This window comes from Strongylocentrotus purpuratus, unplaced genomic scaffold, assembly GCF_000002235.5.
Source record: "Strongylocentrotus purpuratus isolate Spur 01 unplaced genomic scaffold, Spur_5.0 spur5_scaffold_11, whole genome shotgun sequence".
NCBI lineage: Eukaryota > Metazoa > Echinodermata > Echinoidea > Camarodonta > Strongylocentrotidae > Strongylocentrotus > Strongylocentrotus purpuratus.
Window position 1 is genome coordinate 5,635,310 of NW_022145596.1, and position 14,244 is coordinate 5,649,553.

At 36.4% G+C, this 14,244-nt stretch overlaps 1 protein-coding gene across 1 annotated transcript; it reads left to right on the forward strand.

The window, feature by feature from the left end:
* Positions 1-970: 970 nt before the first annotated feature.
* On the forward strand, positions 971-12,333 carry LOC115922352 (caseinolytic peptidase B protein homolog). The gene is made up of 8 exons (XM_030981252.1): positions 971-1,291; positions 2,626-2,731; positions 3,329-3,406; positions 5,455-5,714; positions 5,884-6,004; positions 7,561-7,736; positions 11,562-11,666; positions 12,166-12,333. Exons 1-8 carry the CDS (start codon positions 971-973, stop codon positions 12,331-12,333), a joined length of 1,335 nt encoding a protein of 444 aa, XP_030837112.1.
* The last annotated feature ends 1,911 nt before the right edge of the window (positions 12,334-14,244 follow it).

Genomic DNA, 14,244 nt, shown 5'->3' on the forward strand with positions numbered 1-14,244 from the left:
TAAATACATTGTTAACGTCTAAATCTATAAGAGAAAAATGAACAAACCTTGAAACCTTGTGACAATGATGTTAATAATATCTGCTTTAATGCTTTTTTAAGGGAGGACTGAATGTCGTTGATAAACAAGGCTTTTTTGGGAGGCGGGGGAGTTTTATTTGTTCTTCTTAACTCCCAGTACATTTCACCATCTTGTGTATTGGTATTGGTACATCTTATCATGAATATCGGCATGTCACCATTGGTATAAATTATTGTATCAACTTGATTATTGGTATCTTTTATCTATATTCTATCCACCTTGTATAGGAATATTATTTTTATAAATCTATTTTCCATCTTTTCCATGAAAAGTGAAAGGTCCGCATATAGACAGGGAATGGCCGAAGCAGAGTGGATCTGCCAAAATTGCACTTACGTCAATTTAACCGAATGGTCCAAATGCATAGCCTGCGATTCGATTCGGATAGAATTTGGAGATGTATCAACTTTACAAGAAGATGAGGTGGGTATTTTTATTCTCTCTTATCCTCAAGCGAGAAAAGATGAGGTGGGTATATCAGAGGCGACGTTCCGAAAGAGGGTGGGGAGACACATCTGTTGGAAATTTCCACAAGGATTGTCCCCTAAAAATCGACATTTAACATTCTAATCACAAGAACAAAAAAAACTATCCATGCTTCATAACAAAAGCAGGTAATAGCTGTTTTTGATACCTAACTTACCAGTTTATATGCTTTGATTTATGAACCGCCATGTCAGTTTTGTCGTTGATATCTTCAGCAACGTCGACTGAGATCTCCACAGACTAAAATGGTGTTTCTCGTTCGTGCTAGACAGCAAAATGTAATTAATTTACATCCGTATTCATAAGTATGATAATTTTTCTGTCATTGTCATTATGTCAGTGGTCGTGCCCAACATGTACTCAGAACAACAGCATCTACGCGTTACAATGTCCGGCCTGCTTCATGCCAAACCCACAACCAGCAGTTATAGATGTCACAGAAGATCAAGTCCATGATGTTGCTGAAGATGAGCCGATCGGCGCTACTACATGGGAAGAGATGGGTGATGACTGGGTTTGTCACTCTTGTTTCACCTCGAATCCTGTGACGTCGTTGAACTGTCTCCATTGCGATGAGGGTCGAGGTGTTGATGTACGATCTCGTCCTTCTGGAACCTTTGACAGCCCATGGAGGGTGGGCCCTTTCGGGAGTGGACACCGACCACAGTTGCTGACAACTGGTGGTAATGTTGGTGTCCAACAGACGCAACATCATGCAGCAAGGGTAAGTATCGATCGGCTTTGTGGATGACGTAATGCCCTATACACACGAGGCGTTATTGTTTCCACTGCGCTATTCAAGGACAATTATTTATGAACATGGCTTTGTATTGAAAAACAGGTGACAGGCGAAGTCTCTACAGGCACTGACGTATGTCCTCGCCACGGGGTGGCGATGCATAGCATCGACAGTATACACACTATGAACATGACGGACAAAGAAAGAGGACAAAATATACAGTTCCTCATTCTACCCTCAACAATTGCTGTGGTAGACGAAGTAACATCCCTTCACTGCTATTATGTAAAAATGTGTAGAACAGGTGTCACATGCATATTCTCCTGTTCTACACATTTTTACATAATAGCATAGTCTACCAAGCAATTGTTGAGGGTAGAATGAGGAACTGTATATTTTGTCCTCTTTCTTTGTCCGTCATATTCATAGTGACATGTGGGAAATCAACACATCTGCTCAGACCAATTATTATTTAAAGTATCATGTCCTATTTGCAGGCTAAACAAATGAAAATGTTGAATTCCATCGGAATTTGAAATATAATACTAAGTTAGAACTTTCCTCAAAACGAAAGGGCTTGAAATGTCTTATTAGGGACTTTTAGATTTACACGACGAGAACGTGGACCACCACGTGTGACATCCTTTTAAGGTAATGTGACGTCCTTTTAAGGCACTGCCAGACACGGCCCAGTGCCTTACCACAATGTCACACGCGGCAGTCCACGCTCCCGTCGTGTGAATCTAACAGTCCCTTTGTGGCAAAATAACGACCGCTAAGTTGTCGAATCGAATTTAGAGATTGCAATCCTTTTAGTAAATAGTCTATTTTTCAGACCCTTGTACCGAATGGTCGAACGTTTTGTGCTGCGCAAAGATTCAACCAGTTTAATTTTGGCCGTTACAAGAATTGGGTTATTGATGTAGACACATGCTCATGTACCCTAATATAAACATAAGATAAGCATTTTGAATATGAAAACATTACTATTTTCATGATTATCATTGGAAAATGAGTTTAAAGGTAGAACTTTCTATTGAAACAAATGACGAACGAAACAATGGATAACAACGTATAGAACCTAGTGGAAAGGGTTTTTAAAGATTACGTTTCATATATTATGCTAGTATATTATTGACTGACTTATTTTGGACACTAGGATCGCAGAACAAAAAGCCAGAAAATGGAATCGTTTGTAAGGGGCCACATGGGCATTAACCTTAACATTAACCCATATATTTTGATATAGAGCTAACGACCTTCTTGCTCTCAACAGACGAATTACTCCTACATTTTTTCCTCCTCCTTTTTTTTTACAGCTCGAGACAAAGGAAGTCTCCACAAATAGGGAACCAACTAATCTTGAAAAACATCTGCAGAAGAACATTGTTGGTCAAAAACATGCAGTATGTTTGGTAGCTCGAAGTGAGTTTGATTTGCTCTAGGCCTACTTGTATAAAATCTAAATTTCCCGAAAAATACATGTATAGATCGTCGCAACCCTCACCCAAAGCTTTGATCTGAATTTGATTTTTAATCATAATCATAATAAGAAATCATGTTTAATACCTTGGTAATTATGCGGAGACCAATTCAAACTTCAATAAAAAGTAGTCGGATAAAATCAAGCAGATTTCATAGAAGATATTTTTTTTTAATTACCTAGTACTCTTCTATTGATCGTTGTATATTGCATCAATAAAAAGGTCGAAGGATACTCCTACTTGTTGTCCCAGGAGTGGGAACTAAAGGCCCAACCCTCTGTGCATTTTTATTAAACAAATTAACATGAAATTGCTGTTATCCCTTCCATCTTTTTCATTTCCAATAAAAAACGTTTTAAAAAAACGTTTATTTGTGTTGTTTTTTGTTTTTGTTCTTGTTTCTTGTTTTGTTTTTTTTGTATCATGAACCTATTCTAAATCTATTTTTTTCGTTTCATTATGCATATGTCTCTTGATCTGTCTGTCTGTCTGTCTCTCTCTCTCTGTCCTTTGTTTTTCTTTCTTTTCTCAATCCCAGCTATCAGACGAAAGGAAGCAGGTTGGCAAAGCACGGAGAAGCCGTTGGTATTCCTATTTTTGGGATCATCGGGTACTGGTATGTCATTTGATCTACCAGGCTGTGACCTATATATACATGTACTATAAACATCAATAACGGATCAACATTTGCAAAATTTATTTAACCCATTTCTAACATTTCAAATAGAGTTGATAAGAGAATGATGAAATTTATGATCAGACATTGGTTTCAATATCCTCCACTAATCATTATTTTTGTTCACGGATCAGTTTTCAAGAATGCACATTGTGTGTGTGCTTGCTTGTGTGCGCGCGCGCGCGTGTGTGTGTGTATGTGTATGTGAAGTTTTACTTTTAGTATTGCTCATTTATTTATTCTGTTTTTATAATTTTTTTTACAAAGTAGCATTGTCAGTTTAGTTTCAAAACTGCTTTCCACAATGACACTGTTGGCCTAGATAAAGTATATATACAATGTGATTAAGATTGAAATTTGAAAAAAAATGGCTAAGTTCTACATACATGCACCAAATACTGATTTTAAAGCAAAGTAAGAATATTCTATCAATAATGAAGGCGAATTTAAAGACCTTCTTAAAGAAGAAAAATAAAAGAAACAAAACCCAAATCTGAAAGAAACATCATTACAAGACAATGAGTTATGTGGAAGGGAAAAATGACTTGATTAAAACATTACAATATAGGATTTCCCGGCCAAATTCGCGAGTTTGTCATTCAAATTAATTTGTCTTGCGTTCAAATTCGACGGTTTTAGTGCAGTCAGGTATATCTCGGGTTTATATTCCCTTTTCTAGTTTTCAAATCTATGGACTTTTCGTTTGAATCTACGTATGTTTCATTCAAATTAACGAACATTATGCTTCTTTCGCTATTTGGTCATTCGATTTGGCGCAACACGATTTTCTGACAACGCGACGGTGTACTTTTAGCATTCTAATTCATTTGTAGCATTCAAATTAGCACTTTGTGCACTTAAATTGATGGTCATTATACATTTCTCGTTTATTGCACACTTTTTATAGCTCATTCTTTTTCTTTCAAGATTGTTTTTTCATGTGTATTTCATCATATTTCATTTTCTTGCATTTATACACTTATTATTATTCTGATATATCTGATATTCATCAGCATTTAAGTTTGATTGTTAAGAAGAAAAAAACGACTTGCATCTACGGACCTGATGGTCTCAGTATATTTGTAAATGTTCATGTAAGGAAGTTGTTTGTCTTATGTTTTATCATAAATTGATCATAATTTCATCATAATTTCATTATGGAAGAAGGGCATAATATTGTGACTGGAGTAGGGAGGGACTAGAGTCAACAATTTGAACATGATTAATTATTTAGCCATGTCTTAGCCATCGATCTGCTGGCGGGCAGGTAAACTATGAAACTCTTTAAGAAAAACAGAGGGGTGTGCTGGGTATAAGAGACGATGTGAATTACTTTTGTAAAATTCCGAGTCTGTAGTAAAAAAGGGCGATTGAGGGTACCCCCACCTTTCCCGGGTATATGAACATGTCCGTGCAGAAATGCCATATACCTTGATTTCGCCCCTTCTCTACTTTATGTCTGACTACACCTATCTGCATTGTCCTGAAAATAAATAAATGGAATAACAGCTTAGACCCTAATGGCAAATCATGCATTTTAACTGCATTATTTAAATACTGTAAAAGTTTGTTGCAATTCTTCCCCCTAACATTCCTAACTTGAATAAAAATATTACGAATACGAATGACAGGTGTTAATTTGAATGATAAAAATTACGCTTCGACAAGTGAATATTAATTTGAATGCTAGTTGAGCAGTTTCTAAATTGAATGACAGATCTATGAAACCCTTCGACCAAAATCCTAAATTAAATACAAAAGCTGGAAAATTGAATGATGATTGGCATGGCAAAGCCGATCTGCGCTAACTTAAATGCAAAGTAAATGAATTTGAATGACAAACACGCGAATTTGGCCGGGAAATCCTATAATAGAAACATATTTCGGAATTTGACAATCAACAGTTGTCGTTGAAATGTACATAAACTATTAAATTTGTAAGGATGTTCCACTCTCTAAAATTTCTTATACTGTCACCTCGTTCGCAGGGAAAACTGAGATGGCCAAAGCGGTTTCGACCCACTTGAAACTAAAAGAGACAGCTTTCATCAGAATCGACATGTCCGAATATCAAGATAAGCATGAAGTTAGCAAGTTTATCGGGGCTCCTCCTGGTTACTGTAATCATGATGCCGGTGGTCAACTCACAGAGAAACTAAAAAAGACTCCGAAGGCTGTTGTTCTGTTTGATGAAGTTGAAAAAGCACACCGTGATGTTCTGACCATTATGTTGCAGCTTTTTGATGAGGTATCTAGTTGCTTTTTTTCCGACCAGTTGAGATATATTACGTGGCATTACCTTGTCAGTCTTTTCCATATTTTATTGTACATTATATTCAATTTTCATTTATATTCTGTTGGGCAACACCTCATACTTAGAAATAGAGACGTGATGTTTTCCCCATTTTTCTCCAAAGGGAAGACTGACAGACGGAAAGGGGGAGACTGTCATGGGTAACAAGGCTATATTCTTCATGACATCAAACCTGGGAAGTGATGCTATTACTGACTTCTGGAAGAAAGAAAATAAGCAATCAGGTTTGTATCGATGTCGTACACATACTTTCAGTCATGTTAGTAAAAGAAACAGATTTTCATTTCATTTCCGTATTCGGTCACTCCTTTCTACTGCGGCCACCCATGGCAAACAGAGAAAGTGGCCACTGTAGACAAGTAGCCTTTCTCAAGAGAAACAACTTACTTGATCATTTTAGACAGTTGACCTTTTAGAGACCTTTATCTGTATGTTTGTATGTTTGTATCATTATAGCGATCCCATCAAACACATTACGATGTAAGGAAATATCGCCCCGTCCTTCATTCCTTCATTAAATGCCTGGGTGTCATGATTGACGAGGAGTTACGTTGGACGGAGCATGTGGAAAAAGTTATTAAAACTGCTCAAAGAAATATCAGTCTAATTAAGCGAGCCAAAAGTTATGTTCCAACAAGATCTCTAAAACTTCTGTATAATGCCATCGTACTTCCTCATTTTGATTATTGTTCCTCGGTGTGGTCTGAGAGATTTCAAAGACAAACGATTAAATTACAAAAGGTTCAAAAACGAGCTGCACGTGTAGTGCTGGGAGAAGGATTTGAAGTATCTTCAAATGATATGTTTAGTCGCTTAGGATGGATGCCTATTCAGACACGTTTCCAGTTTGGACGTGCAGTGATGATATATAAATCAATGCATAACATTGCACCAACATACTTAAAACAAGATTTACATCATGTTAGTTCACTACATGATCACAACACAAGACATGCTGTAAGGGATGCATTGTGTGTACCCAAATTTAGGACGGACACTTATAAAAATAGTCCTCTAACTTCTGGAATTAAAGTATGGAACCAACTTAAAAGTCCTGTCAAAATGTCACCTACTTTGAACAGTTTTAAACACGCTCTAAAAGCCCTGTTATCTGTAGATAACGTGTAAGTGAACTTTTGGTGGTTTCGTGCAAAGGTAACTATTTTTTTTCCTATTTGCAAAATTATGAAATTTGGTTGACATGGTTATCGTTATATCATGTATTCATACATGTAATGTATCCATTTTTAGCTATCTTGTAAACAACCTAAGTGTATTAGTTAAAGAGCAATTGAATGTAAATATGTATATAACAATTTTGGTATCCCGTGCGTTAAGCTTTATCAGACTATTAAATGAACGTTTTTAAAAATTATATTTAATATGAAAATTCCATTTACCTATTTCTTGTAAATGATCAAGGATGATTCTTGAATGATCAGTTATTTCAAGGGGATACCAATTATTTTGTATTTTACCTGTTTATATACTTGTGTATTTATCTATTTTGATGCTGTTATTTGTTTCTATTATTACCAAACAGGGCCTCATGGAAGACCACCAAATTGGTGATATGTGCCACCCTGTATAAATATCAGAAATAAATAAATAAATAAATTAATTAATTAATATAACAATGATCTTCTTAACATTCTTCTTATAGTTATCATGTTTGTTCAATACAAAAAGGAGGAATCATTTTTGAATCTGTATCTTGAATCTGAAACAAACATTATCTTTCGATGACTTATGAATATTCAAAAATCTTATCTTAACATAGGACAAGTGAAAATTCCCGACAACTTCCAGCAAGAAGTCATCCAGCCTATTCTCAAGAGGCACTTCAAGAGAGATGAGTTCCTGGGCAGAATCAACGAAACTGTCTTCTTCCTACCATTTACCGAGGAGGATCTTGTTCAACTCGTTACCAGAGAGATGGATAAATGGTCGAAACTTGTGAGTTAACAAGTTAATCATTCGATCACACTACATAGTTGATTACATTACCTTTTTACTCTAAGCCCTCTAATATTAGGATCCCCCAGGTTCTCACTAATGTTCGTGCAATAACATTGTAATTTTCTTTTGTATGTTGATGTAAAAAGTATGTTTTTATTGGGGAGTTGAAATAAACTACTGAAGATGACATTCAAATATTAAATAAATGTCTATAGCTGTTGGATACTGGAAAATTACGTTTTAAGTTCTTGCAGTCTTCTATTCGTCATCGTAGTAATAGAAATAGCAGGAGTATTAATAGTAATAGTAGTATTCGTAGTCATAGTAATATTATTAGTAATAGTAATAGTAATTATAGTAGTAAAAATATTAGTGAGAATAATGATAATAATAGTATTAGTAACGTTAGTAGTAGTACTTGCAGGAAAGGTAGTAGTGCTAATAGTATAGTAGTAGTCATATTATTATTAGTAGTAGTAGTAGTAAAGGTAGTAGTAGTAGTAGTAAAGGTAGTAGTAGTAGTAGTAAAGGTAGTAGTAGTAGTAGTAGTAGTAGTAGCAGTCATCGTCGTCGTCATTGTCATCGTCATCGTCGTAATAAAATTTAGGTTGAGAAAACAATTCTTATCTCTTTTCATGAGGTTGTTATGATAATACAGTTTATTTTGTATGGATAAAATTGATATCATCTCAGAAATGTATTGATCACGCTCACGTTAATGAGCAGCGGAGTAGTAGTATAGTAATTATAATAATAATAATATGACAAATTTATATAGCGCTTGTGACAAAAGTTTCAAAGCGCTGTACATGTACACAAATCAAAATTATTTCAAACAAAATCGATATTACTAATGGAATTAACATTACTCAAATTACCAAGAAAACAAAATATTACCTACATAACTTAACTAATTATTATTACTTATATTAACAAGAAAATCAAATATTTCTATCATAACTTAACAAATTGACATTACTCAAATTACCAAGAAGATCAAACATTACTAACATTACTAAAGAAATTAACAAAACATGTAAATTCCTTGGAAATTAACACATTATATCAGTAATAGTAATAATTTGAAAAGACATTATAGAGTTATTTGGGTTGCTTTTGGAATAGATGAGTTTTTAGATTCTTTTTGAAAATGTCAATGGTGGGTGAGTCCTGGATATGGGCGGGGAGAATGTTCCAAAGAGTGGGGGCACAGACTGAGAAGGCCCTGTCACCATACCGGTTGTGGGTGCGAGGACCGAGTGCGAGCTGGGGTCTGGATGATGATCTAAGGTTCATGCCGGTAGTCTGTTTGGGTGAGATCAGTTCAATCAGGTATGATGGTGCGTGTTGATGGATGATGTGGAACGTGAGGAGAAGAATCTTGAATTGGATACGTTGGGGAATTAAGAGCCAATGTAGGGTGCGGATGACTGGAGTGATGTGATCGTGCTTTCTGGTGCGGGTGATTAGACGTGCAGCGGTGTTCTGGATGTGCTGGAGTGGGGCCAGATGAGAAGCAGGTAAGTTGATTAATAATGAATTACAGTAGTCTAAATGGGACGTTACCAATGCATTAACTAGTCGTTCAGTAGAGCTGCGATCAAGGTATTTCCGGATTTTCCCAATCCTATAAACTCCGAAGCTAGCTGCCCGACACACCTTTCGGATGTGCTCTCTTAAGTCTAACGAGTTATCAACGATAACACCCAGATCTCTAGCAGAATTGGTCGCAGTAATAACAGCTCCGTCTATGTGAAGGCTAACCGACTCGTTCCGTTTCCTAAATTGTGATGTAATGTGGATGAGCTCAGTCTTGTTTGCATTGAGCATCATGTTATTGTTACTAGCCCAAGACTTCACATCTGTCACGCAGTCTTCCAAAGACGAGATGCCATCAGCCAGGTCGTTGCGTTGCATAACGATGTACAACTGGGTATCATCAGCATATAACATGTGGCTTATACCTTTGTGGGCTGTGATGACGTCACTCACAGGACCAGTATATAGAACAAATTCCAAAGGTCCCATTACTGAGCCCTGCGGTACCCCCCAAGTTAGAGGGAATTCATCTGATTTGGTTCCGTTTACGATTACGATTTGTTTCCGGTTCTCGAGGTATGACTTGAGCCACTTTAGAGCAGAACCTTCTATGCCGTATGTGTGACTGAAGCGTTGAATCAGCAAGTCATGGTTGATGGTATCAAAGGCTGCTGAATAATCAAGCAGCACCAGAATGGCCTCCTGTCCTTTATCTAACGCTAGTAAGATGTCATTGTAAACCCTAAGGAGAGCAGTTTCTGTGGAATGACCCTCGCGATATGCCGACTGCATAGGAGGAAAGAGCTGAAACTCCTGGAGGTAAGCCCTTAGTTGATTGGCAACAATTCGTTCCAAGACTTTTGAGAGGAACATCAGGTTGGCAATTGGCCGATAGTTTGCCATATTTTCTACATCTAACTTAGGATTTTTCAAGACTGGGATGACATGTGAAGTCTTGAATGAGGAAGGAACAATCCCAGAAGAAAGTGAAAGGTTCACAAGTTTAGTGAAGAAAGAGATAAGAACATCGATACATTTCTTGATGAGCCAAGTGGGGGCAGGATCTAGTCGACATGATTTAGATGGGCTTTCCATGATAACATTGAGAACATCAGCCTCGGATATCGGGTGAAATTCAGAGAAAGTAGGATGAATAGTCTCTTGTTGCATAGCCTCATATACAGTTTGACGGCCGTCTAACTCATCAGCTATTGTTAGGATCTTGTTCTGGAAGAAAGATCCGAAGTCGTTGGCCAACTGTTTATCTGATTCGTGGCTCGGCAGACTTCGTTCATATGATGGAGGAGATGTTAACTTTTGCATCCACTGAAAGAGTCCCTTGTTGTCAAGTTTCTCAATCTCCTCCCGCAGGTAACTGGACTTGGAGTCGGAAAGAATATCATTATATAACCGACACTTTTCACGATAGATTTCCCTGTTGATTGAGTTCTCGTTTCTTGTTAAGTGACGCTCAGCTCGACGTTTTTCGCGTTTCGCCTCCCGGACATCTTCGTTGTACCATGGGGCGTTTGGTCGAACAGAAATGAGTACAGTCTTTTCCGGGGCGTGGTTGTCCAAAAGATCTTCCATAACGTGATTGTACTGCTCAGCAAGATCAGATGGGCAGGTAACACCAGGAAGATCACTAAGGGAACTTCTTACATCAGCGATGAGGTGTTCTACATCTATGTCCTTCAGCTTGCGACACTTTATCAATTTCTTGGTTGAAGGGGGGCGAGTAAAGTTCAGGGTGCAGACTATTGCATTGTGATCTGACGGTAGTCCGGTAATGCAGGATGTGTCAAGAAGTGGATGTTTATCCTTACGTGTAATGACAAGGTCTAGCGTATGCCCTGTCTGATGAGTGGGTGCAGTGACATGCTGAGCAAGTCCTACCGAGTATAATACATCAGAAAAGACCTTTGCATCTTTATTCTCAGCATTGTCAACTTGGATGTTAAAATCTCCGATCAATAAAAGATGATGGCAGTCGACTGTCACTGATTCAAGCAACGAACGAAAGTCAGGGACAAACCCTTCAAAGGTATATTTGTTTTTTGCAGACGGGGGTGGTCGATAGATAGCACAAATTCTGAATACTACTGTAGTAGTATAGTGGCAGAAGTACTTGTAGTAATAATAATAGTAGTAGTAGTAGTAGTAGTAGTAGTAGTAGTAGAAGAAGCAGTAGAACTATTATTAGTGGTAGTAGGAGGAGGAGAAGTGGCAGCAGTTTTAAAGTTCGTCAGCAGATTATATGTTTGTTTTCTCCATATTTTGCAGGCAAACAGCAGACATAGAATAAAAGTGTCATGGGACGATTCTGTCTTGAAAGTACTGGCCACTGGCTACAAAGTAGATTACGGGGCTCGTTCGATCATACATGAGGTAATAACCTTTCATACAAGAGGATGAGGAAATTGATGATGATGTGAACAGGATGATCAGATGCGGATGTGTGTGCGTGTGTACCTTTGTACTTAAATAACCTCCAGATTTTTTTTTTTTTTAATGTACATTAGTGAATAACATGTACCATTGACTCATAAATTATGTTTCTGTACTTTAAGTTAATTTTTTTTGCTCAGTTATATACTGCAAATGAGTTTTTGCTTAATTATCTTTATGTATAAGTAATTAATATTGAAAACTGTTATTCATTTTATTCAATTGACTATTGTTGTTTGTATTACACATTTGGAGGAATAAAACAAAATTACTATAAAAATAAAAAATAAAAATAAAAGAGTGTGTTTGTGGTCGTGTGTGTGTGCGCGTGTGTGTGTGAGAGAGAGAGAGAGAGAGAGGGAGACAGAGAGAAAGAGAGAGAGAGAGAGTTACAATATTGGACGAGAAATCAACATTCTGTATTATTTTGTGTTAACAGGTTGAACGGAGAATCGTTAACAACCTGGCAGAACTGCAAGGTGAATATGAAGATATCGTGAAAGGCATTCGTATATCTGTGGAAAGGGAAAGCGCTACCTTGCGAGCGGTAATGAAGATGGAGGTACTCGATCACCATGATCGTGTTAGGAAAGAAATTTCAATTTGAAAATATTTTGTAAAAGAAATATTTGAAAGGAAAATAGTGATAAGAATATTTTACAATTATACACTATTTTCTAGGAAATCTCATCCGTAGGCCTGCATCGATTGTCAATTTTAAAAGTATATATTTTTATACATAATATCTGCAGATATGTTACTTTTTAATGGTATCCATGTATGTGTCGGGTTAAGCATAATTTTTATTGGGGTCTTGTTCTCACTCTTTTTTTAAATCTTTTTCTTTATCATTGAGCTATCATTATTCATTACATTTCATTAGTATTCCATGTACTGTTACTTTGAACGAATAAAAACTTGCCACTCCAAACTTCTCTTAGAGCTTATTAGAAGAAGAAGAAGATGCCACAAGACAAATAATAAATACAAAACTCATGTTATAATTAGGTTTTCTTCTATCAAAGGGAGAGGAAAATGTACGTATATCTGTGCAATAATTATGAATTGAATATGTAAAACATAATTTTATTTCATTGACTCTCAATTCAAAGGTATAGGGTTTCGAATCCCAGGCCGCCACTAACGTCCGTTTGCAAGACATCAGTCCACATTTGTCATTCTTCATCCAGGGGGGTGTTTCACAAAGATTATAAGTCAAACTTAACTCTAAGTTGGACTTAAATAGTATAGAGAGCCATTTGTAGCCTTACAATGAGATATATTCAAAAGAAAATTTCAAGTATTTTAGACTTTTCATAAATTCCATATCAAGAACATGAAATCTCCCATGATAATAAAAAATGAAATGATATGAATCAACATTTAATGCCTTTTAAAATAACTTTTACAAAACATTTTCAAGGATGCTAATGGCTTTCCATAATTGTTAAGTCCAACTTAGGATCTTTGTGAAACACCCCCTGATGTAAATGATACCCGGCAATTGCTGGGGTAATGATAATTACAGGGGAGGCAGGGAGTGCAGTGTTAATACTGATGTGGCTACCCTGAATGAATAAGACCTAATGATTCATTTTTAATTGTTTTATTATCTATTCCTTGTCATTGTTTACAGAGCATTGTAGGCTCGAAGGCTGTATTTAGTTTTACTATGTGCTTTCCATTCATAATCATGAATGCATTCACTTTTTTCCAGTCAGTTCATTGTTTCCTTTCTCATTCTTTATAAAATTATAAAGTGTATAGGCATATTTCATTTATTAGTCTTTTTGTTTTCTCTTCAAATTGGCACTATGGCAATTAAGCAATATGGCACTTTTTGCTGTTAGCGCTCCTAAATTATAAATATCAATACTATCATTAAATCTTTATACTAGTATTAGTAGGGTGATCATACTGCCTGTGCACACAGTCTGCCTCACGAACACACACACACACACACACACACACAGCAGCAGTCAGTTGGTAGCAATAGCCATTTTTGTAAATTTATTTTTAAAAAAACTAAACAATATTTTTAAATTTATATTTCACATATATTTCAAGCATACCTTTAACTACGATTTTGTGTTGTTTCGTTGTTATAGGCATGTAGGATATATGTTAAATTATTTAATTAGAACATTGTCTTTTCAGCCATGTGTGACATGGCCCGCTGATCGCCCATTGACTCGCACTGCTATTCTGCGTGGTGAAAATGCACCTCAATGTATAAAACTCCCCTACAAAAATGCAATATCCTCATGTGTTTCACGTATTAAATCAATTTGTTATTTACACTCAAGGTAGCCACAACTGTATTGGGGTCACCAAATTTGTTTGTACTCTGAAATTCAGTCCCTGTGGAATGTTATGGCCTGTTAAATGGTTTCTTGGAAAATCATCATAAATCCTCAAATCTGACATCTTTTAAATAGCCAAATATACTGTGATGTAGCTGAAAGTCTACAGATTCTTATCATATGATCGGTTTTTCTGAATAATTTGTGAAACACAT